We start from the raw sequence: 25,733 nt of genomic DNA, 5'->3' as shown, positions 1-25,733 counted from the left end.
TGCACAGCAGGCAGCTTTTGTCATGTAGCATGCCTAAAAATGAGCCGTAACGCTATTTCGAATTCAAAAGCAAATATGCTGGCTAAATATATATGAATATTAATAAATTAAAACACATTTTAGACGTTGTATTATGAGAATGGCTTTTGATCAGTTGATTTATTCAAAGCATTTTTTTTATCGAATATGTTGGATTTTGTTTTGTCGATTTAGTCCCTTTATAGTTAATATCGTAGAGATATCCATACACATACCATACTATATATAATTGTTTTTGTATTTTTGTTTTCTTTTGAATCATATAAGTTTGTATACTTATATATTGTATTTGTAGTTTCCTTGAATAAAAATTAAATCTTAAAAAGGATAAGCATCATTGTAGCTACCACAAGGTGTACTTTTTGTTTTTGTTGTTGCTGTTTCTCTTATACGTAGATAGAAAACATTTGTTTGTTTGTTTGTTTTGTGTTAATTATGCTGCATGGCTAATAATTGTTCATAAATGTTGAAGCTTCAAAGACAAAAGCGTCGTCGAATGAATCGAATATTTAAAACTGATTTAATTTAGCTATAAAATTGTGTAAATATATAAATATAAATACTGTTCACTTACAAAATAACACGCATACACGCAAGTTTGTCATATGTGGTCAAAATAAATTATCGACATAGTATATATATATATAATACGACATAAATATGATTTGTTTTCCCTTCCAATATTACATGAATTGAAATTAAATAGAGAATATAAATAAGTTGCGGCAATTAAATGCTTTAAGTACATACATTCATTTCGTTTCGCTTCGCTTTATCTGCTTAATTTTTAATGTTTGCTTAGTTTAATTAATTAAAAATTAATTACTGGCAACATTCTGGAGATGCTTCGCGTTTCATAAAATATATTTCGTTCTTTTTTTTTTTTTTTTTTTTTGTTATGGCACATGCGCCACTTTGAGTTGGAAAATAGAAATGAAATCAGTTTGGGTGAGAAGAATATTTAAGTTAGGTCGTTTCCAAAGTCAGTTAATTGCAGAATATAGATTTGGGGATGTTTAGATTGTTTAGTGTTAAGGCAACTGACTTTAAAAGTCATTGTCCAGCTTAAAAAGGGGCAGCGGCGCATGCGTCTTGTCTGAACTAATTGCTGAGCTTAGCCTAAACAATTCTCAACTTTCTCGTCTTAAAATTTATAATCGACTTATGTAAAAAAGTAAGTTTACAAAAAAAAGTAAAACATGGCAAGCGCTTAAGCGTAACTTAAATTAAGTCTGTGTAAAGTCTAAATAGCTAAGATTCAACTATTGCTGATGTTGGTGTTGTTGTTGCTGTTGTTGTTGTTGTTGTTGTTCCTGCAATTGTTGCATCAATTGCTGCTTCGTTTCGGCTTTCACAGTTTTGTAGCGATCCTTCTCCTCAGTATTCTCGGGCGGCTCACACTCAAACGATGCAATCGCGAGCGTATTCTCATTGAGCACCGCATTATGCTGCAGGTAGGCAATTACATTCGGCAATTTCTCAAATGGACAAATGACTTTCTTCCACTCATTGAACTCCATCACTTGTTTGGCGAGTTGTGAGCATTTCTCAAAGTTGATATGATTGTTTGGCAAACTGCAAGCGAAATTAAAGAGAATAGATAATTCGATTTCTCTTGTCGTTTAGTTAGCTAAGCTAATTACCGATTCGAGCAGCCTTCGTTCAAAAAGTATAAATCCTTAACAAATAAACTAAAAAATGGAATGATTATGCGTTCGCGTTCCTCTGTGGCGCCCTCGGAGCGCCACATTGCAGCTTTAAGCGTCGAGCGATAACTGTTGAAATTCGATGTTGGATCCATTTGATGTTCCAGCACGGAGAATTTTGCCGATTGCACTTTAGACCACTGCAAGAGGAGAAAACGAGTTAGACGTTTGCTGAATGCAGTTTGCAATTCTTCAAGAACTTGCCGTCTTTTTAAGTCGGCCAATGGGCGCGAGATTTAGGCCAGCTATAATGGCCATCAGACTGTTGAAGTTGCCAATGTTGAAGCACTCGCGTGCCGTCTCAATCCAGTATTCGATAATACGCACGCGCTGCTTCTTCTTCGGATACTGTGAAAGTAAAGGAATAAACATTATAAATAGGCTAAGAAACATTAAGAAAAACTGGCTATAATCTAAATAAAAATCGCATAGAAGGGCTGTTCATTCTATATTTAAATATCTCATATTTAAGCCGATTCTAATTCATCCTAACTCATTTATATATATACATATTTTTTGACAATTCCAACATCTTAGCTGTTTAGGAAGAAATCCTTATTGATTTTCACATATTTCTTTCTTTTACTATTCCTTTTTTAGCCTTTTTGCAATTGAATTTCATTTTTATGGCTTTGCGCTGGGTAAACATAATTCCATACGTTTATGGCCGGGCATCATTTTCATTTACATTTTCATCCCCTGCCAGCAGCGCATCCAATCATTTTAAGCACTCCCTAATCTCCCCCAAGCCCCACCCAGTAACCACAGGCCACCCACTCCACCCACCTTAACAATTTCGCTGGCCGTCAAATAGCTGAGGCGATTGAACCATTGAACATACGATTCCAAATTGCGTGTCTTCTTCATATCATTCAATGAGGAGCTGCCCGCCGTCGCATCATTTGAAGCTGTGATTGTGTTGCCCATGCCCATGCCCATGCCAGTGCCCGCGGCCTTGGCTTGCTGCTGCTGATAATCCTTGGCAAAGGCCTGTACAAACTCCTCGGGTCCAATGTGCGACAGGCGCTCCAACTCGATGGCCGTTAGCTGATGCGCCAAATGCTCACAGCTGGGACACAAGTCCATGATGCCGAACACCTCGTCGGGCTGCGGAGTGCTCGAGGCGGAGTTGCTGCCGCTGTTAGTCGAGTTGCCGCTGCTGCTGGCCGAGCCGCCGCCCCCGCTGCCGCCTCCGCTCGTCGATAAACCGTTAGTGGTGTGGCCACTGCCCGATGATGATGTATGGGAGCTGCCTAGAAACGTTTGAAACGGATTGTGCAAATGTAGATGATGCTGATGATGATGATGCAACTGATGCTGGTGGTGCATCTGCTGTTGTGACTGCTGCTGTTGGTGCTGGTGCGACTGTTGTTCGATGGCCTCGTTGTTGAGCAGCTGCAGAAATTCCTCGTACTGCTCCAGATCCTTGAGCCGCGCCACGAGCAACTGCAGGATGCGCGACACCTGCTTGCCCAGCGAGTTGTCAATGTACACGCATTTTCTGGCCAAGATGCGCACCTGTTGCATCAGGCGCTCATCCCGAAAGTCATACGGAAAGATCTCAATCCATTCGGAGAGCAAGCGTATGCAATGCTGCGCCGATCGCTGTGTCAAAGTTCGCTGCTGCGGTTTTGGCTCCAACTCCAGCTCCTGGCCCTGGCCCTGCCCCTGTCCAGCCGCTGCTCCAGCTGCGGCCGATCCTTTGCGCTGTGTCAGCGGCGAGGCAGAGTTCAAGTGCAGCGGCAACGACGGCGGCTGGGCAACAGCCTCGTCAACCACATCGCCCGCCGGCTGCTGCTGCAGCTCCCAGTTGCTGGAGATCTGGGCGAGCAGCTCGTACGGCCGAATGAACAGGCGTCCACTCAACAGAAATGCAAACAGAAAATTGTGCTCCGGATAGTAGTCGTGCGTGGGCACCATGTGCAGGATGAGCGACTGCAGTGTGCCGGAGTGCAGCTTGCCCTCGCAGTAGACCAGATGCCCCTCCTTCGGTTCCTTGCTGAGGGCCACGGGTTTGCTTTGCTGCGGCGGGCCATAGCTGAGCGGCCGCTCCGGCAGCTGCGATTTCTCCACGTGCGAACTGTCCCGACGGTGGGTAGCCAAGGTTTTGGCCACAATGCCAATGCCGCTGCCGGCGCTGCTGTTGCTCCGCTGTGTCTTCAGGTCCGGCAAAGTCTTGTGTGTCGTCGTCGTCGTTGTTGCTGTTGCAATAGTTGTTCCCGTTTTGGGCTTGAGATTGAGATTGATGTTGGCGCTGCCAGTGCTGCCACTGCGGCCATTTGTGGCACTATTGATGCCGCCGTTGCTCGACGACGACATTTGAATCCCGACGCTGTCTGCCTCTCGGTCTCTGCTTCCACTGCTGACTGCCAGGCGACTCTCCTATGCATGCGCCGCCTTCGCTGGCAGCGTCAAGAGCTGTGTGAATAGAGAATGCAGAATTATCTATTATTCCAATAAGAAAGAGTACACAGTTGGACTCATTTCCAATAGGAAAAAGGGACATTGTGTAGGAATCCATAGAAAGGAATAGAAAACAAAATGACAGCAAATTGGAATTGGAATTGGCAATTGGCAAATGACAAAAGACAAACGAATACCTGAACAATTAATAGTCCTTAGCAATTAGTCAACTGTCAAAGCGAAAGGCCAGACCAGGTGCAAAAGGTGTGGAATGTAATTTTAACCCTTTTCACTAATCTGCTTTTCCCACATGCCACATTCTTAAATTCAATGCTATTTTAAATGATCTAAAGTCGTTGAAGAAATCATTCATTGCTTAAAGTTTTAATACAATACAGTTTAATATAATTAAAAGCAAATCACATGACATATGGCAGATGTTTTTTATAATTTAAATCTGTTTTTTAGCTTTTACAGAATCAAGACATGCATATAATATTATTTTTGAAACTGCTTAGGCTTTAATGGACTTTGATTTGCTTAAAAGCTTTTATATTATACATTCTAAGTAAACTCTAGTTTAAGCTAAATAGGTCAAAAGCTACGCTAGTAACATATGATGATTCAGAGCTTACAAGTGCTTTAGCTTTAACTGAATCCTGGTTTTTATACCAGCTATATATGATATATATGTATATGTATATGTATAGATCAATAAAATATCAAGCGGATTTTATTCACATTTTATAGAAAAATCAAAGTTCATTAAAGCACTGTAAAACATCTAAAAATAACATAAAAACTCAAAGTTCTACTTATGAAAAGCGCCGAGGAAAGCTAGACTAAACCAAGAAAGAGCGAGACAGCAAGATGCACATTAAAAAAGTAAGACAATTTGTAAAGAAGACACTATTGAGGCTGCATATAAATACATATGTATATAGAAAACACGTCAAAACGTTATAGTGAAAACTGGAAAAGTGTCGCTCGAAAGCAATTCATAGAAAATAGGAAATAACTCGTAAATGTTGGCTATTGATTGCTGAATGCGACACTTAATCACGTAAGCACAACCCACACAAAGACAGCAGCTCTAAGAAAGCCAGTTCAAATAGACGACTTGTAAATACCATATATAATAAAATAATCATTTATGATTAAGTTAAAATAAATTACTATAATATAAATGTATGCCGATTTTGATAATTTGATTTAGATAGAAAACAAAATGTTAACAAAAAAAAAATGTTATTTCCTTTATATGGGAATTTCTCAGCTTAAACTAAAAATATATCTATATTCAATTATTAACTCTTTAGCTTCTATATTATCTAAAATACTCTTAGATAATATATTTTATTTAAAATATATGTATATACTCTATATAAGATAATACTGTCAATCCATCTTTAGCATGTTACAAACCCTCCCATTCTACTCAATCTACCCTCCTCACACACATTTACTATAAACATATAGGGTACTAAACGAAAACACCTTTCCAACTTCACCCACTCCCCCGCAAATTATGGCTCGCCTAAGAGCGGCGGCCAATCCAAAGAAAAGATAATGAAACCATAATGCTTCGTGTAGTATAAACTTTTAATTTCCAGCTGCTTATCAAAGTGAACGAATTAGAAGGCAAGGGAAAACACGAGAATTACTAATATTAATTAACAGCACAATAACCAAAAACACAAGAAATAAAAGAAAGAAACAACAGCGGAAATAGGTCAACAAATTGCTCTGAAGGGTTCCACCGTAACCCTTCAGAGCAATTTGTTGACCTATTTGGGGGTTGGGGGCGACGGATGAAGCTAAATGTTAATTGAATTACCAGCCAAAAGAAGACGCCACAAGGTTGGGCCAAAGGTGCAAAAGAATATAAGCACCAAGACATCTACACCCCACCGCCCAAAAGCCACCCACCCACCTCGGCACAGTTCGATTTTCACTTTTCTTGGCGTATTGCAAGGGCAAGGGGCAATTATTAACTTGTGGGCCAAAACAGAAATCAATTTCGAATGCGGTAGAAGCAAATTAAAATCTATATTTATATCGTTTACACTATATGTGCATATATATGTGTGTGTGTGTATAAAAACAACAAATGAGTGGAATGCACGACGCAGCAGCGAATGCCATAAAAGCTTAAAACAACAACAACTGTAAAAACAAGAACAACATCAGGCAAAGCAAAGCGCACCATAATTTGTATACAAAAGCGGAACAGTGGAAAGGGACGGGCACGGCAATGACAGACACAGCAGCAGCAGCAGCAGCAGCCGCAGTCGCAACAGAAGGCGAAGCAGAAGTGTAGACAAGTCAATAAATGGGGCCGTGGCCAGGTGGCTGCTGCTGCTGCTAAGTTGAATAGAAGAGAATGAAACAACCCCACAGAAAAAATAATATAAAATAAAACGCACAGAGAGTCACGGATGGATGCATGGATGCATGGATGGAAGGATGAATGGATAGGTACTTGAATTTAGCCGGGTCCTAATTGGAACTTACCTGCCTGCTGCAGTCGCTGAAGCAGCTCCGTTGCATTTTATTTAAAATGCGCTCTTTTATTAATTAAATATAATTTGGCACACACGCACACGGAGGAGAGCTCAAAAGAGTATATTTAGCTGCTCCTGATCACTAATACATTGTCATCAATTGATCCGCGCTCTCTTTCGCTCTTGTACTCCAGAGAGTGAGCTTGCATGGAAAGCTGATCACTAATACAAATACATTTTCACTAATAGGTCCTCCTCTTACTATCTTTCTCGCTCTCTCTGTGTTTACTGCATCGAAATCAGGACAGCGTGTGCATAGTAGTAGCAAAAGGGGCGCTGCCTAACGAAAGTGGAACACACGACGATGCTGCTGCTGCAGCGCGGCCGGTCGCTCGGTCGGAGGGGTTAGTTTGTGTGTTTGCAAAAACAATTTACAATACGCGAAAGGTGAGCGTTGTGTTGTATTGCTTTGCGTCGCGTCGCGTCGTTTTAGCTCTTGCTCTCACCACCTTTGGTACGCGCTGTCACCCCCGCAGCCTGAACGACAGACCAAGTCGCTGTCGCATATGGCGGCCACCTTTTGCGTTTTTCGTTTGGTCAGCGCAAATATAAAACACAGTCTGTTATTTATATGTGTGTATTGTACGATTTGCGTACGTTTTTACTTTTTGAGCACACGACGTTTTGTAGTTTTGTTTAAAATGCGTCTTTTGCATACGATATTATATTGACGACGTTTTTTGTATGTATTTGTATGCATGTGTGTATATGTATGTATGTCTGTATGTTGTGCGCCGACCGGTTTGTTTGCTACGCAGAATTTTCTTTTCCACTTTCTTTACGCCGCCCTTGCACTGTTTTTGTTATTTTTATGTTTGCTTATTAGATTCGTGTTAATTTGTATACACTGAACGTTCACTTTTTTATATTATTTACATAAAACATTCACGTTTGCCTTTCGCTTTTTATTACATTAATTATGCATATATTGCGCCAATTAGCAACGTTTATACCCGACTCGCCGTTCTCCTCGGAAGCAATAGGCAAGGAGTGCGAAGACAAAACAAAAACCACGAGAGCGGTGTGATCGTACACTGGTAACGAAAAAATCAAAAATATAAGTCAGTGCTAGTATTTTCTACACATCTTGGTCACTCCGAATATTACAAAAGTATCATCAATAGAGATGAGACGTGGGTGATAGATAATTGTAACAAACTAACATTTGTAACTGAACTTATGCAACATTTATTAAAATTTAACAAATATATGACCAGTACAAATCAGACAGAAACACACTATTTTCTAATTTCTTAAGTTTTTACAAATTTATTACACTTTGTTTCATTTTTATTACAAACAATTTGAATTTTGGTTGCTTCCTTTGCGCTCATTAAGAAAACCCATCGATACGTTAGTCTCGACCCATCGATAACAGAAAAAGAATGCAGAATATCGTTTGTGCCCAGCTCTAAGCAACAAAAACTTTAGTGAAAAGTCGGCAGAGAAATGCAACGCCAAATTAACTAAATTTGCAGCGAAAACAAATACAGAATCCCATAAAAAGTATACACAACAGGGGCACAAGGAGAGCATAGTTTACTCAAACCACTGGCGACGGAATTCAGTGACTAACGGTGGCTGCAACATTTAAATGGCCAATGGCAATGGGAACAATATCAATACGGACGATGCTGCCGCTGCTGCCAATACAGCCACAGCTGCACAGGAGCAACAGCACCTGACCGGCGATGGCAATGGAGCCTGCGGCGATGCCAAGCTGCCGGCAAGTACGCGTAGCGACAATGTCAACGACCTGGTGGCAGACTTATGGCTAAATGGCAGCGCCAGCAGCTCTAGTCGTGGTGATTACACAAATATACGGGCCACGACTGGTTCGGCGACAATGATTGCCACAGCAGCAACAGCAGCCGCAGCGCCCCCAGCTGCAACAGCAGCTGCAACAGCAACAGCGAGTGCAACAAACTGCACTAATGCCACCGCCTCCGCCTCTTCCTCATCCACATCAACATTTTCCTTCAAGCACTTTCTCAACAGCAGCGGCACAATTACAGCGCCAAGCAGCACAGTCACATCCCTTGATGCAACGGGCGGCACGAGTGCCTGCAGCAGCAGTAGCAGCGGCAGCAACACAAATGCAAGCTCAACGTCAACCGCTGCGCTACAAACGTCAACGGGCGCCAGGCCAAAGGTACCACAATCTGCATCCGTGAGCCATATGCAGCCGGATTTGAATGGCAGCGCCACCTCTAAGATGAAGCGTTCGCCACGGTTCAGCTCCTTCGACTCGCAGGCGAGTCTGGCCGAGTATGCAGCGTGTGGCGGAAGTGGCAACAGCTCCAGCTCGACACGGCTACGTCCGGATCTGCGGCTGGAGGTGGAGCGCAGTGGCATCATGCTGGATGATGATGATGACTACGAGCACTTGGGCCTAGCCCAGGTGCGGAACAGTCGCTTGTACGATGACCGCGTCGACGATGGTAAGTTGCTTGCATAAGAATGGAGGAAGATTCTCAATATATTTTCTTTTTTAGATATATTTCCTTCATCATCGTCGAGCTTGCACGCGGCGGCCAGCAATTCGCGCTATGTGCCGCGATCCTATTCCAGCTACGATATGCCGCCGCATGCTGCCTGCGCTGCCGCTGCTGCTGCGTCGCCTCGGCGTCGACCTGCTTTGCGTCCGAATCGCTTGGTTCTGGCTTCGGCTTCACCCAAAATGAAGCTCGATCTGCCGCTGGACACGTCAAACGTGGCTGGCGCCGCATCGGCTCTACCCGACTTTGTGCAGGATCATTTGCCGGACTCGTGGTGCCAGGAGGCGCATCTCAGTTCGCCACCCAACTCGCCTTTAGGCGCTGCCGAGGCGCCCAGCTGTAGCAGCGCCATGGGTGGCGGCAATGGTGGTGCTCTGCTCTTGCCCGCTGCCGCAACCGCTGGTCTGCCCAACACTTCAACGATGCAATCCGCCGGCGATGCGACTGGCTCTACGGTTAAAATGCTGCCCGATTTTCTGTCTGACGGTCCCATTCTGCACTCGTCACAGCGCATGGCGGATGTGGCCATTGGGCTGCCCTCGAATTCCATAGATTCCCCGCCCCAGGAATCGGATGGTGGTGTGTCCTGCACGCTGCGTCAGGAGAACGAGCGGCTGCTGCGCGAACTGCAAGAGATGCGTGTGGAGCTGAATGCGCAAACGCGTCGAGCTCAGGACTATGAGCAGCAGTTGCTGGCTGTGGGCGATGCACGAAGACGTGAAACGTTGGCGGCCACAGCACAAACTCAGAATACGCAACGTTTACGGCGACAGGTGGCACAGCTGGAGGTAGATATGAATGATAACCATGGAAAGAAATTTTTACTTATATATATTTAAATGCATTCCTTTAAAGGCTGAGCTTTTCGAGCTGCGACACAATAGTGATCAGCTAACGGCTGGCGCCGCAGGCGCTGCGGGAGCAGCAGCTGTTGGTGGGGCTTCGGTGATAACACCAGGCAGCAGCCACAGCAGCAGCAGCAACACATCGCGTCCGTCCAGAACACATCAATTATCGCGCGATTTACTGCGAGCTGCGGACAATGCTGAGCAGAATTTGAGGTCAGTTTTGATTAAGTTTGCTGAAATCAATAGCATAGCTAATGTCTCTCTGTCTCTCTCTCCCTCTCTTTATCATAGGCAACTGTTGGCTGGCGTGGATAATCTGCGTCAAATGGCGGCCAGCTTGGAGCCGTCGACAGCGGCAGCAGCCACGCCTCATAGCCCCAATTCGGATCAGTACAGCGAGTTTAATTAGAAACTTTCATTTGGGTGCAGTTGTTGATGATGATTATGATGTTAATAACGATGAGATGATGCTGATGCTGTGTGTGTATGTGTGTTTGTGTGCTTTTTACTCAAAATTTATTCAGTTTTGTTATTCATAAGCCGCCCAACCAACACCACCTAGCGCTTGTTTTTAGCAACCGAAAATAACCTTTTTATATCGAGCTATAAATATATATACATCTACATTTGAAAGTCTATATACAAATAACTCGTGGCATCTGTGAGGGAATCGAATGGCAATTGAAGGAGCATCAAAGCGCAGACTTGTGATGTTGATTGAAAAAACGGATATAAGAATATTTATATACATAAATTATACTATATAAAAGTGTAATATATATATATTTTATTGTGTTATATGAATAACAAATGTTTATATATATATATGAAACACAAAGAAGGAAACTATCAATAATAATAATAATAATAATGCAATTGTAAATTAGCGCTATATGCAAAATCAGCAAATTAACTAAATACACTCGGCACAGTTGTATTTCGGAACGCGAAATGCGAAATTCAATTCAAATCTGCTAACAAGGGAATTCATTCAAAATAATACCTTTCCCAAATATACATAAATAATATATTTTGTTAAAAACAAAAAATTATGATACAAAATAAATAACAAACAACAAGGAATCTGTGCACCTGTGTTCGTAGTTTGTGCTTCATCCAACAAATGAAATAAAATTGTGAGAAACAAATTTTAATATTGTTTTATTTTTTTATTATAAAAATTTTAAGTTAAAATATCTTTTGAAATTTTATTTTTAATATCAGTGTATTAATAGGAATTTATTTAGTATATTTTTTAGTATTCCGATTGCCGTTGAAATTCAATTTAAAATTCCCTTACCTTTATGTAAGAGTAAGAATTGCAATTCTCTCTTCCCACATTCGCCGTCTCTTGTAACATGTAAACGAAAATGAGTATGAGTATGTGTCTTAGTTTCATATACCATATTCCTGTGAAAGCTCATACAAAGATCTCAGCCTTGACATTGCGCGAGCGTCCAATAGATAACAAATCTCCACACACACACACACACACACACTCCCTCTCTCGCTCTCCCCCTTTCTTTCATCTGCTTCCCATGTTCCAACCGATTGAGGACTGTTCACTATTCCAATGACTGCGGACCGCGGCTTTTTCAATTCCACTTAGTTTAGTTGAGGCTCTGTCGTCGTTGAGTGCGCACCGCTTCCACTCGTATAGTGCGAGATCGGCGACTAGAAAAGTAAGAGGAAAAGAACTGTTTTACACAGCTCCTAGGCGAAGGTGCAAAACAGAATAGTGAAAGAAAAAACTGGACAAGGCAATTAATCAGGAAGTGCGGTGTTAGTTTTGCAATATTTTTATAAATAAATAGGAAGTCTTCCCAACTGGAAATTATAGAATATATTTAACATGATGTCGAAGAGATTATTGGGTAAGTGCAAAATGGAATATGCTTAAATATGTAATACTATATAAGAGGCACAAGAAATTAATATTACTGTTCGTATTTCTTTAATCAAAATTCTAATTGCTAATCTTTAAATCTATTTATATCGTTCATATATTAATATGGGTCAACTGATTATTATTCATTATAAATATGATTTAATTGTTCTATTTTCGGTGCTAAATTTGTTTTATTTTTTATTATGACGTCAAAAAAGTGCTTATCAGCATCTTCATTCAACTTTCTTATGTAAATGTGTGTTTTTTTTTTAACATATACTTATGTTTATTGCTAATATTAAAAGCAATAAATAGCAAACGAACTTAAATTATTAAAAATGTAAATAAAATAAAATAATATAAAAATAAATAAAAAAAAGTATATAAAAATTAAAATATATATTAAATATTTAGAAAAAAGGCATAAAATAATAAAGTATTAAGTTTTTTTTTTTATATATATATATATATATAAACAATAAATACTAATTTTTTATTTTATTTATTTTTTCTTAATATAAATTTTGTTTAATTGGTTTATTTCTTTTTTTTTTTTTTTTTTTTTTTTGATGTATGTTAATTTATTAGTTTTTTAATGTTCTTTGTTTCTATTTATTTTAAATATTTAACATAACAAATTTTGCTGCTTTCACCTGTGCAGCTTTTCCTGCACAAGTATTTAAATTGAAGTTAAATGTAGATATGTTTGTTGACCTTCCCGTTGCGCCTATGGCAATGGCAATGACCGCCCCATTCGGAACTGCGCACAAGAAATACGAAACTTGATGTGCGACTTGCCAAACACCCTGCAATCCCAATGCCAACTAAAGATTCGGTTCTAATCACGCCTGTTCGCGTGGACAGAGTGACTGATAAGAGCTCTAAGCTGATAATAGGCAGGTGTTTAAATGATAAGAGCAGAGCAGAGCTGAGTGGCTGGAGGCAGAGATAATATAGAGATAACTTTTAATATTGGGTTCACCTATGCAGGGGGTCTAACGCTTATCACATTGCGCACTTCATTATAATCGGCAACTGTTAAGTGAGGCCGGAGCTGGCATCGTGTTGCTGGGGAGGTGGCGCCTCATATCGCATGTTTTTTTATGGTACCTTTGTAATTAATGTGGCTGTATGTCATATTCAGAGTCTGGTAAGGGTATTCACTAGTTTACCGGCCAAATTCTCTGACGCCTTTCAATTGACAGCAACAAAGTTTACACTTTCTATAGGCGTTTAAATTAAATTAAATTTAAAGTTTCAATTAAATGAACTTCGTTAAGCAACTCAAATCTGAACCCAACAAGAAAAACCAGAAGAAGAAAAACAACAACAAATAGAACTGTGCGCCTTAATCAATAATTAATTGTGTTCAATTACCTGACAATAATAAATAAATGCAACCAGTTATATTTGAGCAACCCACTCGTTATTCTATGCATAAAGGCGATAGTATATAAACATATACAATATTTATATTTATATTTATGGAAATCGGATACTGCGCCTCAGTTAAATTCCAGCCAAACAAATGGTTTCGGTTGCACTGTCTCGATCTTCGTTTACGTTTTCTACGTAACTATTTGCATTCTTAGACGTTGCATTCATTTGCATATACCTACTATAGACTATTTAGACTATATAAGCTATATAGACTATATATGTGGAATTGCTTGAGCTGCTGTCTATTCAAATTTAATCAAATGTCACGTGTTTCAAAGCCTTTTATAATGCCATAACTGATCTCACGCTTGAACTAGCTGAAAGTATTACGAGAGATTGGGCAGATTGTGTTTTCTATGGTCTATTGAAACTAGAAAAAATTGTATAGGGCAACAGATTGTGCAGTGGGAACAGATTTAGATATTTCTTAATTATTTTCATTACAAATTATTTATTTTAAAAATATGGGTAAAAATTAGGAATTAGAGTATCGCTAATAAATAAGTAAATATAATTTATAAAAAAAATTAATTAATAATATTATATAAATTTATTGACTTTAAACAAATTTATAAATTATTATAATTTTATATGAATATTTTTCAATTAATTCTAGTTTTTAATTTTTATTTAATATTTATTTTTATTTAATTTGATAAATTGATTGACTTTAAATAAAGTACAAAATGCTAATAAAAATAATTGAAGCTAAAATAAATCAGATACATATATTTATAAATTATTATAATCTCTTTTTTTGAACAAGCCCAAGCTTAAATTAATTTAAAAACTATATTTTTCAATTAATACTAGTTTTTAATTTTTATTTAATTTGATAAATTTATTGACTTTAAATAAAGTACAAAATGCTAATAAAAATAATTGAAGCTAAAATAAATCAAATATATTTATTCATTATTATAATCTTATTTTTTGAACAAGCCCAAGCTTAAATTAATTTAAGAGCTATATTTTTCAATTAATTCTGGCTTTTAATTTTTATTTAATATTTATTTTTATTTATTTTGTTATGCACTTCAGTATATTATATATTATACAATGGAATTATAAACCTCTATATTCTCTATATTCTCTTCTCCACCTCCCATTGATCTACTTGCAGCTCAGACAACATGCAACATGCTGATCCGCTGCAGCTCGACGCTGCACTCGAAGGCAGCGCCCGCCGTGATGTCCCAGCTGCAGAGCGAGATGCCCCAATCTGATCATCGTCCGGCTGCATACACTGGGCCCAGCTACGAGCGTATACTGGAGACTCGCAAGAACCACCTGACGCCAAACCTGTTGGCGCACTTCAAGAAGCCGCTGGTCATCCATGCGGGCCACATGCAGTGGCTGTACGATCACGAGGGTCGTCGCTATCTGGACATGTTTGGCGGCATCGTAACCGTCTCCGTGGGTCACTGCCATCCGTAAGCTGAAGCAGGCTGTCTTCAATCTATGATGCTATATTGATGCCCTAATCCTTTCATCATTCCAGCAAAGTGAACCAGGCGCTGAGCGAGCAAATGTCGAGGCTCTGGCACACGACCAACATCTACATGCATCCCAAGATCCACGAGTATGCGGAACGGCTGACGGCCAAGTTTCCGGGCAAGCTGAAGGCCGTGTGCTTCGTCAACTCCGGCTCGGAGGCGAACGACTTGGCCATGCTGATGGCGCGTCTGCACACGGGCAACCAGGACATCCTGACCTTCCGCAATGCCTACCATGGCATGTCGCCCTATACGATGGGATTGACGGCTCACTCGACGTGGCGCTATCCGCTGCCCGGTGTCAACAATGGCATACTGCATGTCATGAATCCCGATCCCTACCAGGGCATCTGGGGCGGCTCCGCCTGCCGGGACTCACCTGTGCAAACCACTCGCAGCTGCAGCTGCCCGCCGAACGAGTGCCAGGCCGGAGTGAACTACTACAACGAGCTGGAGCAGACCTTCAAGTACTCGCTGCCGCGGGGCAAGGTGGCCGCCATGTTTGCCGAGTCGATCCAGGGTGTCGGCGGCACCGTGCAGTTCCCCAAGGGCTATCTGAAGCGGGCGGCGGACCTGGTGCACGCCAATGGCGGGCTCATCGTGGCGGACGAGGTGCAAACGGGCTTCGGCCGCACGGGCGATCACTTCTGGGGCTTCGAGGCGCACGGCTACATGCCCGACATTGTCACCATGGCCAAGGGCATTGGCAACGGCTTCCCACTGGCCGCCGTTGTCACCACGCCGGAGATTGCCGCCAGCCTGGGCATGGCGCTGCATTTCAATACCTACGGCGGCAACCCCATGGCCAGTGCCGTGGGCATATCCGTGCTGGATGTGATCGAGGAGGAGCAACTGCAGCGCAACTCCCTGGAGGTGGGCACCTACTTCCTCAACTGCCTCGAGGAGCTGCAGCAGCGCTACGAACTGATTGGCGATGTGCGCGGCAAGGGCTTGATGATTGGCGTGGAGCTCGTCAGCGATCGGGAGACGCGTGCTCCACTCGCTGCGCCGCATGTGCTGGACATTTGGGAGACGTGCAAGGATATGGGCGTGCTCTTTGGCCGTGGCGGACTGCATGGCAATGTAAGTTCTAAAAGTCTGGCAGCGCCAAAGGATTAATGTGTGTCTTATACTTGATCATTTAACGGCTTTACTTTAGCACTAATACATACATATTAATCTGTGTGCATGTGGCAAGTCGCGGCACTCTGGCAACGCCAGACTATTAAGTCGGCTGCGCCTACTTGCATTGTTTGTCTTATACTAGATCATCATATAGCTTTACTTTAACACTAATATAGATCATCTTACTGCTTGAATTTAGTACTTATATTAGCTAGTACTACTACTACTACTAATTAGCAGAAGAGAAGCAAGTTCTGTCTCTCAAAAATCGTAGCTTATCTTATACCTTGCTCATCCAATACTACCTCATCTTAACGTTATCACTTCCTCCTACATACATATCTAATACGTATTATCTTTTTGCTCCTCTTCCCGATTCGCTGCTCCTCTCATGCATCGTACCACAAAACCCTTTGCAGGTGCTGCGCATTAAGCCACCCATGTGCATTAATCGTGCCGATGTCAAATTTGCTGTGGATGTGCTGGGTCAAGCTATAGAGGATTCATTGGCCACCCACAAATAGTCAACGAAATACCGAGTCGAATTGGCACTTGACTAGATGAGAAGACTTAATCCCCCAACAGAATGCATTTATAGATTATAGACTTTATATTGAAAATTTCCTTACGTAATAAAGAGAAAGTAATTTTAATTACCTAAAATACATTTTACACATCATCTATGTGAAATATGCACTTTAATCTAATCTCCAAGCACCTTTTGGGTTTCTCTTCTAACTCATGTTCATACGCAAGTTTCCTAACTGCAAGTATGTATGACCTTATATCTACTGCCACCATTTCTTGATCTATTATTAATACTAACAATTTCGTTTTTCTTATTCCACAGGTTCTCAGCTTTAGGCCGCCCCTTTGCCTCAGCCACGAGGATGTGGAGCTCACGCTGAGTATCCTGGAAACAGTTTTCGTTGAGCATATGAACAAAAGGCCACGCGGCTGGCGAACTATAACAAGTCCGAGCCGTGACATGCATTAGCCATTACCATTAATATAATAACAATAATTATTACTTCTATATATATATTATTTATTACTTACAAAACTAGTTCAATATAATTGAGCATAATTTCAATGGATTCATTTAGAGAGCACAAATCGACTTGAAATGCAAACTGAGAGCATTTTACATTCCAATAACTCTGAGCGAGGCATCAATTTTTAATTTAAATGTAAAATTCATGTACAATATATGTGTGTATGTATGTATATGAACTGTAAATATTGTATGTATATATATGTAGATACTTTAGGCACAGCATTTGTCACTAAAATAGTTGTCAACTCTTTTTTAAGTATAATTCTTATACATAGCTATGTATGTATATTTGCGACATTTCTTTTGGTATTTCTTTCATTTGTAATTTGTAATTTACTAAACTAGATACTAAATAATTTAATTGGCTTGCTAAACAATCTAAAAATAAGATCTTTACATTAATTAATTAACACAATTCCTATTCGCATCATCAGCAGACTCCATCGTCAACTCTAGTTGTTGCTGTTGAGTCGGGCTGTTCTCCTTTTGCTATACTTGTATATCGATGGGTTTGCCGTCGTTCTCATAGTCCGAGTTTAGCAAAGTCTCCGAGAGTTCCTTGCGCGCCTTTTGCACCACCCAAAACATCAGAGCAACGCCACAAATTACCTAAAATAAAGAAGGGGAAATAACATATTTAATAAAAAAATTTAAATAATAATATGAAAATAAAACATATATATATTTCATTTAATTTTAAAGCCCTATACCATATATTAAATTTCCAGGCATTTGGCCGCCACAGAGTATAAGACTTTAAAGCACAGCAGTAGAAGACATAAAAAGCATTGCCTACTTTCAGGCTGCACGAGAAATTCGTGCATTTTCTTGGAATTGATTGCGTCAAGCCACATTTATAATTTAAAGGCAACTTTATGCACTTTTGTGCAATCACCTTCAAGTCATGGAAAATTCTCAACTTAATTTAGCACGCAAGACTATTTTTACCCCCATTATGCAAACAAAATCAATAATTCTTGTGTAACTGAAAGCACAACTAGCTGAAGGTAAACAAACAATACTATATATATATATATATATATATATATATATATATATATATATATATATATATATATATATATATATATATATATACATATATGGAGCAGCTCACCTCGATCACAAAACTAACGTAGCCCGTCACTTTGGTATTGTGATCATTGAGCACCTCGTGCATCGAACGCAGCGTGGAGCCCAGATAAACATTTATCGTTTGAGCAGGCAACAGACCCAGAAATGTGGCCAAATGATAGTCGCGAGCCTTAATGGAACTGATCTGTAAAATAAAATGCATAAGAAATTAGAATGTGTTTATAATCAAAAATATATAAAATATTTGAGTATTATATGAGCATACAGAAAAAGCTGAATATTAATATGAATGAAAAATAATAGGAAATATTCAAAGCAAACATTTATATATAAAAATATGCACACATAATTGCTTATACAAATATTAAAAAAAAAAAATGTAATAAAATCTTGTAAAATTATACAAAAAAAAAAATATTTGCACAATTTTATATTAAAAAAAATTCTATTACGTTGTTTACGAACAATGTTCCTGTCAGTTTAAGCGAATGCGTATAAGACCTTAAAATGTTGCCTACTTTTAGGGCTAACTAAATATTATCGTAGTTACTGGCTGGAAACAGCTAGAGAAGAACGAAAAACTAATGAAACGAATTAAACTATTGCCTAAATAAGATTTTTTTTTTTTATTTTTTTAATATCAAAAATATACTTTTATAAAAATTTAATATTAGTTATTGATCAAAAGAACTTAAAAAAAAAAAAAAACAAATAATAAGTCAAGTTAGTTATTTCTTAATCTCTATATTACTATCTAGTACACTAAAATGAAATGTAATTATATTCCACTTAAAATTCAACTAATTTCATATTTTTTTAATTACTCGTATGACGTATGTATGACAAATAGCTCTGAATTTGTACAGCTTTTGGCTGAACAATAACACCTGTTTAGAAAATTTCAAGTTCAATTTCTCATTCAACTCTCAGCTGTATTTATTGTAGTTAACATTTGTTTTTATTTACTTTGCATTATTTTTGTTGTATTTATTTGTGTTTCTACGGCTGGCAGCAGTTAAAATTGTGCCCCTCTGTATGCCAATGGTCGTCAATGTGACTAATGAAACAGTGTGAAGAGTGACGAATGCAATATATATACATATATTACATTTGGCACGCTTTGATCGAATCTTGATTCAATGCAAAAACTTTCCAAAATGTACGTATTTAAAGCAGCATTTCTTTATATATTTCAGTACAAATTCGTGAACACGTAAAACTTCTCTGCGAACGCATTTCGAGTGAGTAAACAGCTGAATAACTGAATAAATACACGGCAAAAGTCGCCAGAAACAAAGAAGCTTTACTATGCCGATTGAATATATATATATATTTGAGTTTCTATATATATGCATGTACATATGCATATGTACACAGTTGCTCGTCCCTGACTGATAGTCGCTCAAATAAAAATACATAATATATGCTACATGAAACATATGTTCGAGTGCGCAGGTCAAAGACGAACAAATTATAAAATACCCGAGAATTGAGAGTGGGTCTGATACCATTTCCCATCATATCATCGTGAAGTCTAATCGTAGATCAACTTACTCCAAAGATGACGTTCTGCAGTCCGAATGGTATGGGCGTTAGACGCGTAAAGAGCACCACTCGAAACGCTTTGGGTCCAGATATCACGCGCAGTATAGCTCGTCCAGTCTCATTTTTGATCAGTCTGAAAATAGCCGCAAGCAAACAGATGAAGCAATTAAATTAGATTAGAAGACATATGCAAAATGACAACATAAAATATAGTATATAGATATATATGTATATATTATATATATGTGTGCGTTTAGAGTGACAGAGTGCCTTTATTTTAAATAGACTTGATAATTGATAAAAAATAAAAAATTAAATATAAAAATAAAAATAAAAATAAAAATAAAAATATAAATATAAATATAAATATAAATATAAATATAAATATAAATATAAATATAAATATAAATATAAATATAAATATAAATATAAATATAAATATAAATATAAATATAAATATAAATATAAATATAAATATAAATATAAATATAAATATAAATATAAATATAAATATAAATATAAATATAAATATAAATATAAATATAAGTCAAGGTATTTCTACTAGATCACCCACCTGTCTAACTAGTTGCTCTACTCAAATCAAAGTTAAACCAGTTGCAAATTCAGTTTCGCCTCACGGCAGACTCGATTTCGGTTATCATTTAAGTGAAATGCTTTTTGTAATTCAAACTTCTGCTCTATAGGGAAACATGGCTACTTGGAAAGGTAAACAGTGCTTATCGGATTAGCATTAAGCAATATAATTTGCTTTCCGCATGAATAGGCAAGTAAACTGCTACTTGTCTCGACACCTGTCAATTATTCATGCATTTCCCTGTGTGCGTGTGTGTATGTGTGTTTATAGAGGTAATCAGAGTTCGATTTGAGTCCATCAACTGACAGTCGGTTAGCCAACCTATCATCAACTGGCTATACCCAAAATCAAATTGCCCACATTTGGGCCATTTAGTGGTCTGGTCTGCCCGGGTTGGGTCTGCCCGGTAATTTATGATTGCTCAATTTATTAGCCAATTGCCTGATACGATCTGCAGTCAATGTGGGGTGTGTGCTATTAGCTACCACATACATATTGTATATATGTATATATCAGTAAACAGTATTTATAATTATAATAATGTTGTTATAATCATAATTACTCGACTGGCACATACTCTGCAATTGATGTCAGTAAATCAATTGAACTCTGTTAGCCTAAAATAATTATTATGTTCTGTCATATCTCATTTCCGCTATAACGAGGGTTAATTATGAATTAAGGGGTGGCTAGTCGGGTGTGCCTGACTAGGAGTTAACCTGGAAACACATTGTTACTAATATATAATCATATATTTATTTTTAGCCTTGCCCTCCCCACAATGATATTCATTATTGTTACTGTCATTAATCATTTTTCTTATCATTAATCATTTTTATTATCATTATCATTATTACCAAACTTATTCATTGCCATGGTCATTATTATCAGTTCTAAGCAGTCGCATAAACTCATATTTACATTCTTATCATTACATTGTCATTATCATTGTCATTATTATTACCATAATTATTTATTACAATCATCATTATTATTGTATAATCAATCTCCCCTGTTTCTTCCAGTACAGTATATCTTTGCAGTTACCTTAATAATTACTCAATGGACATATTGCAATTATTTCAATAAACTATGAAATGCAGCCAATAAAAGCATACATACAGTTATTTATAGCTATTCACCGCGAAACTTTTGTGAACTGATAAAGCAATTGAAAAGCCATGAAGCAGTGAAGACCTGAAGCCATTCAGTTGGCTACGGAAGCCAACGCATGTCAGCGTTAAATATATTTGGAAAGCTCCAAAATTGATAAGGCACACATACAAATGCATGTATATGTGTGGAAATCTATATATGTATGCATATATAATATGTGTGCAGAACTAAGCAGCCGACTTGGGTTGGGCTGCGTCGCATTGGGGAGCACATGGAAAGTAAATTAGCTTAATTAACACATTTATTCAATTATCAACAAGTTTTTCTGTGTGAAGCTGTGATAATTATGGGAACTTAGAGGTAACGTCGATACATATATACTATATTTATTCTGAACTGATATAGATAGATGACATGTTGAAATGAGCTGTAGCTAAAGAGACATAGACTTCAAATTGCGCTAATATTTGCGCAAAACTGATGAAACTTGAGTGAGAGAGGAGGGGAGGAGCCAAAGCCACAATATACTTATTTATAGTACTCGTAGCTAAACGTTATATACATCAAATAGGTATAAATTATTCAGACCTAATGATATTTGACTTGAACTTAGAGCTGAGTAATCCATCGTTCTCCTAGACTTTATATTCTCTCCATAGTATTCAGTTTTCCTAGCGCTTAATTATATCAATTTATTTGCGTATTACAGAGCGTTATATGGGGATTACTTCTGTTTACTGATAACTACTGATTAACCTTCATGAATCGTACATTTTATCAGTTAGTATTTTAACATTATTTTTGATGTTTCATAAAATATCTTTTCATTAGGCTACTCAATGATTGAACACTCTGGTATTTCTCTATCTGGAAAAGTTAAATTCAATATTTAATTTATAGCGCGTAAGCTTGTCCTAAAACAGTTCAAGTCGCAATATACATACATACGTTATATATACAATACATTTCTGTAGACAACAGGCCAATACACAATTTGGAAATAATTAATAAATCGTTCTTTCAGTTTGCCAACTTGGAGCGCTTGCTACTGTCGCGTAGCTCCTCCACGTCGCGGGCAATGGACACACAGCCGTCGGTGAGCAGTTCGACATCGTGATTGTCCTTGATGTGAACACAATCGTTGAGGATGCAGACGAGGCCACGGAACTCCGGATAGGCTTGCAGGCAGTCACTCGGTATAACGACCGACAGCTGCAGCGAGATGACGTTGCCGGGCATCAGCTTATAGTTGAGCATTTGGTCCTGATTGACCTCGCAGTCCAAGCCCACATGCTTGATGAGCGTGGAGAAGCAAGTGAATCGAGTTACGGACTTATAGCTGCCCGGCCGACGCATCAGGTTGTCCGGCAGCACACGCATTTTCTGCAGATGTGCTGCCAGCAGGATGAGGAACGTGGCATGCAGTTCCCGGGGAGTGCGCACAATGCTCCTCTTGTTGCTCATCAGCAGGCACAGCTTAGAGCGGATCTCGAGCAGCATGTTGTAGAGCACCTTCTGCGGCGGCGAGAAGCGTCCAAGGATGGGCCAATATCTGGCCAAGCCCCCGTGGTAGCCCGCGTATTGACAGGCTCCGTCCATTAGCCACACATTGCCCAGGCCGGCCGTCAGCTTCGGTGCATAGGGCAGCTCCTGGTAGGCGTGGCGCTGGCGACACTTCTCATCGAAGAGCAAACCAATTTCGTGTTTGCCCTGGTAGGGCTCATGCTCCATAATCACCTCCTGCATCGATTCGGAAGCTATCAAGTTGGCACGCCGTATAGCAGTCAGCTCCCGCTTGGTCTTAACGCTGCGCACGCATTGCATCATGTGGCGAGGACAATCGATGTTCAGCTTCAGGTCATAGGCGAGCTCCTTGACCAGCTGAGTCAATCGACTCGCATCCTTGGTGTACCACAATTTCGCGCTAATATTGTGAAGCTTGCGGTACAGCGTCTCCTTGAAGGCCGACAGCGGCAGCACCTTGTCCACATTGAAGCGCTGGCAGGCATAAGTCGTCAGCGTAGGATCTATATATTCTCGCTCCTCCGGCTGGAAGAGTAACGCGCGCAGCTCCATCAGGCGATTACGCACTAGCACGAGCACCATGTCGGGCAACAGGCAATCGCAGAGGTATGCGAATTCGGCCAGCTGTCGAACCGGCTGACCATAAATGGATCTAACGCCTGCTATGATCAGGGCATGGGTGTTGCCGCGCCTGCGCTCCGAATGGCTCAGTCTGTCCATGACGGCCCAGCGATGATGGGCGACCTCCTTTGGTATCATCACCTCTATGCGATTCGGATCGTCTTTCGTATAGTCGGTAGTTCGCCATTTGATTGGCGGCTGACGTTGCCGCAGCTCAGCCACCGAAAGCGGATTCATCATCTTGGCAAATTCCGAATCTTCCATGCTGACGGGCTCTGGCGGCGGAGCTGGAGCTGGTGCTGGTGCTGGAACCTGGATAGGAGCTGGTTCCGGTGCAGGCACGGGAGACGGCGCCGGGGGAGGCGCCGATTGCATAAGTTCACAAAGTTTTTCATTACAAAGTTGACTCTGCGGCAACAAAAAATTGACCCAGGGTCGGAAACCTTTGAATTTTGGCAATGCACGAAACATGATTTATAAAAATAAAATATGATAATAAATAATCTTAATATAAATATGGCAACTTTTTAAAATTTTAACATAGAATGAATACAAATGACAAGACAAACTGAACATTAGTTCAGCCGGAAGTTGTATTGCTACCAAGCAGGCTTTGCAAGGGTATGCTCGACTAGATAGGTGCCCTAGCAAAGTAAGCGAGCTTACGAGCTGATTGATTGTGTAGATATCCTATGCTATAATTGACATAAATCAATTCTCCTTCTGCTCAGTTATACAGGCCTTTGGCAGGTGCGGAAGCCAGGTGAGCTTATGAGCTTGCTCGACTAGCGAGACATCCTGTACAATAATGAACAATAACAAGTTTCAATCTACTCACTTATGCACTGCGATGCGGTGCCGGCAGCTTCTTATGGTGAGATGAGCTATGGCTATGCCCACATTAGCGCCAAGTAGTACCGTTAGCCAGCCGCGCCACCAGCCGAACAGGTAGCCAGCGGTTATCAGCAGCACAAGGTAGCCCACGACAACGGGGAAGCTGACAAGCGTAAAGAGCGCCATGAAGATGATGAAGATGATCCAGTGATTCTGCGTTTCGATCCAGAAGAGCAACTGCTTGGCATAGTTGCGCGTCAGGTAGCCAACGACGAGGATGAGACCCAGCAGGGCAATGGGCACCAAGTAGCTGAGGTACCAGTTGCGCATGATGAATGCGTGCGCACGCAGCCAGCAGGAATTGCGGCGCAAATAGGCGGCGCAGGAGGACGAGGAAGAGGAGGAGGTGGTGCGAGTGTGACTGCGTCGATTGTTGGTGCTGCTGCCAGCGCTGGGATTCACAATGAGAAACGCATCACGTTCGCTGCTCTCCTCAATGGCATTCTCTGCACAGCTGTTGCCATCGGCTGCCGTCAATGGAATATCCAGGTCGCAGCTGGTGCTGACGTTGGCTTCCAGTGGAAAGCGTATGCCTGTGCCGTCGTAGCTGTTGCTCTTTATTAGCTGCGGGCAGTTGCCGGAAACGGCGACTGAGCCTATTCCGTGTACCAGGGAATCATCCATAGTTGTTTTTTGTTTGTATTTGTGCATGTTGTTGGCATATCTGAAGTTGTTTTTATTACTATTTATATTGCTAATGTTGTTGTTGTTGTAGTTCAGTTCCAGTGTTCCTACAGAGGCGCTCATTTTTCAGGCTTGGAATGTGCCCAAAAAAAATGTAGCATTCACAGTTATTGTTTGTATATCCCCTTTCTTCCCCCTTTCGCATGTTTTATTGGCACTTCATTTTCTCTTTCACTTCGCATTGTTTTGCTGCTGTCACTCTAAGAAATTTCACTTTTACATGCATGTGTATGTATATATGTGTGTGTGAATATGTTATAAATAAATAGATAAATACACAACTCGCAAATAGGCCGCCAACGATGCCCTTTTTCACTCATACACAGCGCATTCGCTTAATTTATTTCAATAACAAATTTAGCTTTTATTTCCATTAATTGAATTAAATAAAAAATACTTTCAATTAAATCACTATCATTGGCTTTTTGCTATGAAATTCGAACGGGTTTTTACAAATTTTAAAACAAATAATTTAAAATGCATTCACAATTTGCCTTTAAGTCTACGAAGTTTTTGTTGCAACTAGACAGACAAACGGCCTAAGCGCCGACACGTCCAACTACGTCGAAACGAAATAACAAACTAAAAGCTGCAG

General features: G+C 39.9%; 5 protein-coding genes across 6 annotated transcripts; 2 read left to right on the top strand and 3 right to left on the bottom strand.

Moving 5' to 3' along the window:
• Window positions 1–533: 533 nt before the first annotated feature.
• On the bottom strand, window positions 534–7,742 carry LOC108620422 (ras-GEF domain-containing family member 1B). The gene is made up of 5 exons (XM_089467537.1): window positions 6,663–7,742; window positions 2,532–4,163; window positions 1,950–2,093; window positions 1,683–1,885; window positions 534–1,614 (listed from the first exon to the last, which is right to left on the bottom strand). Exons 2-5 carry the CDS (start codon window positions 4,062–4,064, stop codon window positions 1,302–1,304), a joined length of 2,193 nt encoding a protein of 730 aa, XP_089323663.1. The 5' UTR covers window positions 4,065–4,163; window positions 6,663–7,742; the 3' UTR covers window positions 534–1,301.
• A 159-nt stretch (window positions 7,743–7,901) lies between these two features.
• On the top strand, window positions 7,902–11,206 carry l(3)04053 (lethal (3) 04053). The gene is made up of 4 exons (XM_089467538.1): window positions 7,902–9,153; window positions 9,208–9,998; window positions 10,066–10,271; window positions 10,350–11,206. The coding sequence occupies exons 1-4, from the start codon at window positions 8,307–8,309 to the stop codon at window positions 10,465–10,467; spliced, it is 1,962 nt and encodes a 653-aa protein (XP_089323664.1). The 5' UTR covers window positions 7,902–8,306; the 3' UTR covers window positions 10,468–11,206.
• Window positions 11,207–11,653: 447 nt separating this feature from the next.
• Window positions 11,654–17,361, top strand: LOC149269185 (alanine--glyoxylate aminotransferase 2, mitochondrial). Of its 2 annotated transcripts, none has more exons than XM_089467541.1 (4): window positions 11,654–11,932; window positions 14,510–14,819; window positions 14,888–15,965; window positions 16,858–17,361. In XM_089467541.1, the coding sequence occupies exons 1-4, from the start codon at window positions 11,911–11,913 to the stop codon at window positions 17,002–17,004; spliced, it is 1,557 nt and encodes a 518-aa protein (XP_089323667.1). In that variant the 5' UTR covers window positions 11,654–11,910; the 3' UTR covers window positions 17,005–17,361. The 2 variants fall into 2 exon arrangements, with proteins under 2 accessions (XP_089323667.1, XP_089323668.1); XM_089467542.1 differs by lacking the exon at window positions 16,858–17,361 and adding an exon at window positions 16,427–16,670.
• On the bottom strand, window positions 17,032–25,730 carry LOC149269183 (uncharacterized). Its single transcript, XM_089467544.1, has 4 exons — window positions 24,399–25,730; window positions 19,714–19,837; window positions 18,182–18,343; window positions 17,032–17,673 (listed from the first exon to the last, which is right to left on the bottom strand). The coding sequence occupies exons 1-4, from the start codon at window positions 25,199–25,201 to the stop codon at window positions 17,554–17,556; spliced, it is 1,209 nt and encodes a 402-aa protein (XP_089323670.1). The 5' UTR covers window positions 25,202–25,730; the 3' UTR covers window positions 17,032–17,553.
• Window positions 22,274–24,169, bottom strand: LOC149269184 (xaa-Pro aminopeptidase 3). The gene has a single exon (XM_089467540.1). It carries the CDS (start codon window positions 24,029–24,031, stop codon window positions 22,436–22,438), a length of 1,596 nt encoding a protein of 531 aa, XP_089323666.1. The 5' UTR covers window positions 24,032–24,169; the 3' UTR covers window positions 22,274–22,435.
• Window positions 25,731–25,733: the final 3 nt, after the last annotated feature.

Source organism: Drosophila arizonae, chromosome 4 (assembly GCF_054131065.1).
Source record: "Drosophila arizonae isolate 15081-1271.41 chromosome 4, UAZ_ARI_1.0, whole genome shotgun sequence".
Classification (NCBI taxonomy): Eukaryota; Metazoa; Arthropoda; class Insecta; order Diptera; family Drosophilidae; genus Drosophila; species Drosophila arizonae.
This window is presented reverse-complemented; position numbering and strand designations above follow the sequence as displayed.

Excerpts from the sequence above, each read along its gene's own strand:
- LOC149269185 (XM_089467541.1), top strand. The coding sequence starts at position 11,911 with ATGATGTCGAAGAGATTATTGG. Across the intron at positions 11,933-14,509 it reads GATGTCGAAGAGATTATTGG|CTCAGACAACATGCAACATG; the intron begins GTAAGTGCAAAA and ends ATCTACTTGCAG. Across the intron at positions 15,966-16,857 it reads GTGGCGGACTGCATGGCAAT|GTTCTCAGCTTTAGGCCGCC; the intron begins GTAAGTTCTAAA and ends CTTATTCCACAG.
- LOC108620422 (XM_089467537.1), bottom strand. The coding sequence starts at position 4,064 with ATGTCGTCGTCGAGCAACGGCGGCATCAATAGTGCCACAAATGGCCGC. Across the intron at positions 1,886-1,949 it reads TTGGCCGACTTAAAAAGACG|TGGTCTAAAGTGCAATCGGC; the intron begins GCAAGTTCTTGA and ends CTCCTCTTGCAG. Across the intron at positions 1,615-1,682 it reads AACGAAGGCTGCTCGAATCG|TTTGCCAAACAATCATATCA; the intron begins GTAATTAGCTTA and ends TTTCGCTTGCAG.
- LOC149269183 (XM_089467544.1), bottom strand. The coding sequence starts at position 25,201 with ATGAGCGCCTCTGTAGGAACACTGGAACTGAACTACAACAACAACAAC. Across the intron at positions 19,838-24,398 it reads CACCGCATCGCAGTGCATAA|ACTGATCAAAAATGAGACTG; the intron begins GTGAGTAGATTG and ends GGCTATTTTCAG. Across the intron at positions 17,674-18,181 it reads ACGTTAGTTTTGTGATCGAG|GTAATTTGTGGCGTTGCTCT; the intron begins GTGAGCTGCTCC and ends TCTTTATTTTAG.
- LOC149269184 (XM_089467540.1), bottom strand. The coding sequence starts at position 24,031 with ATGTTTCGTGCATTGCCAAAATTCAAAGGTTTCCGACCCTGGGTCAAT.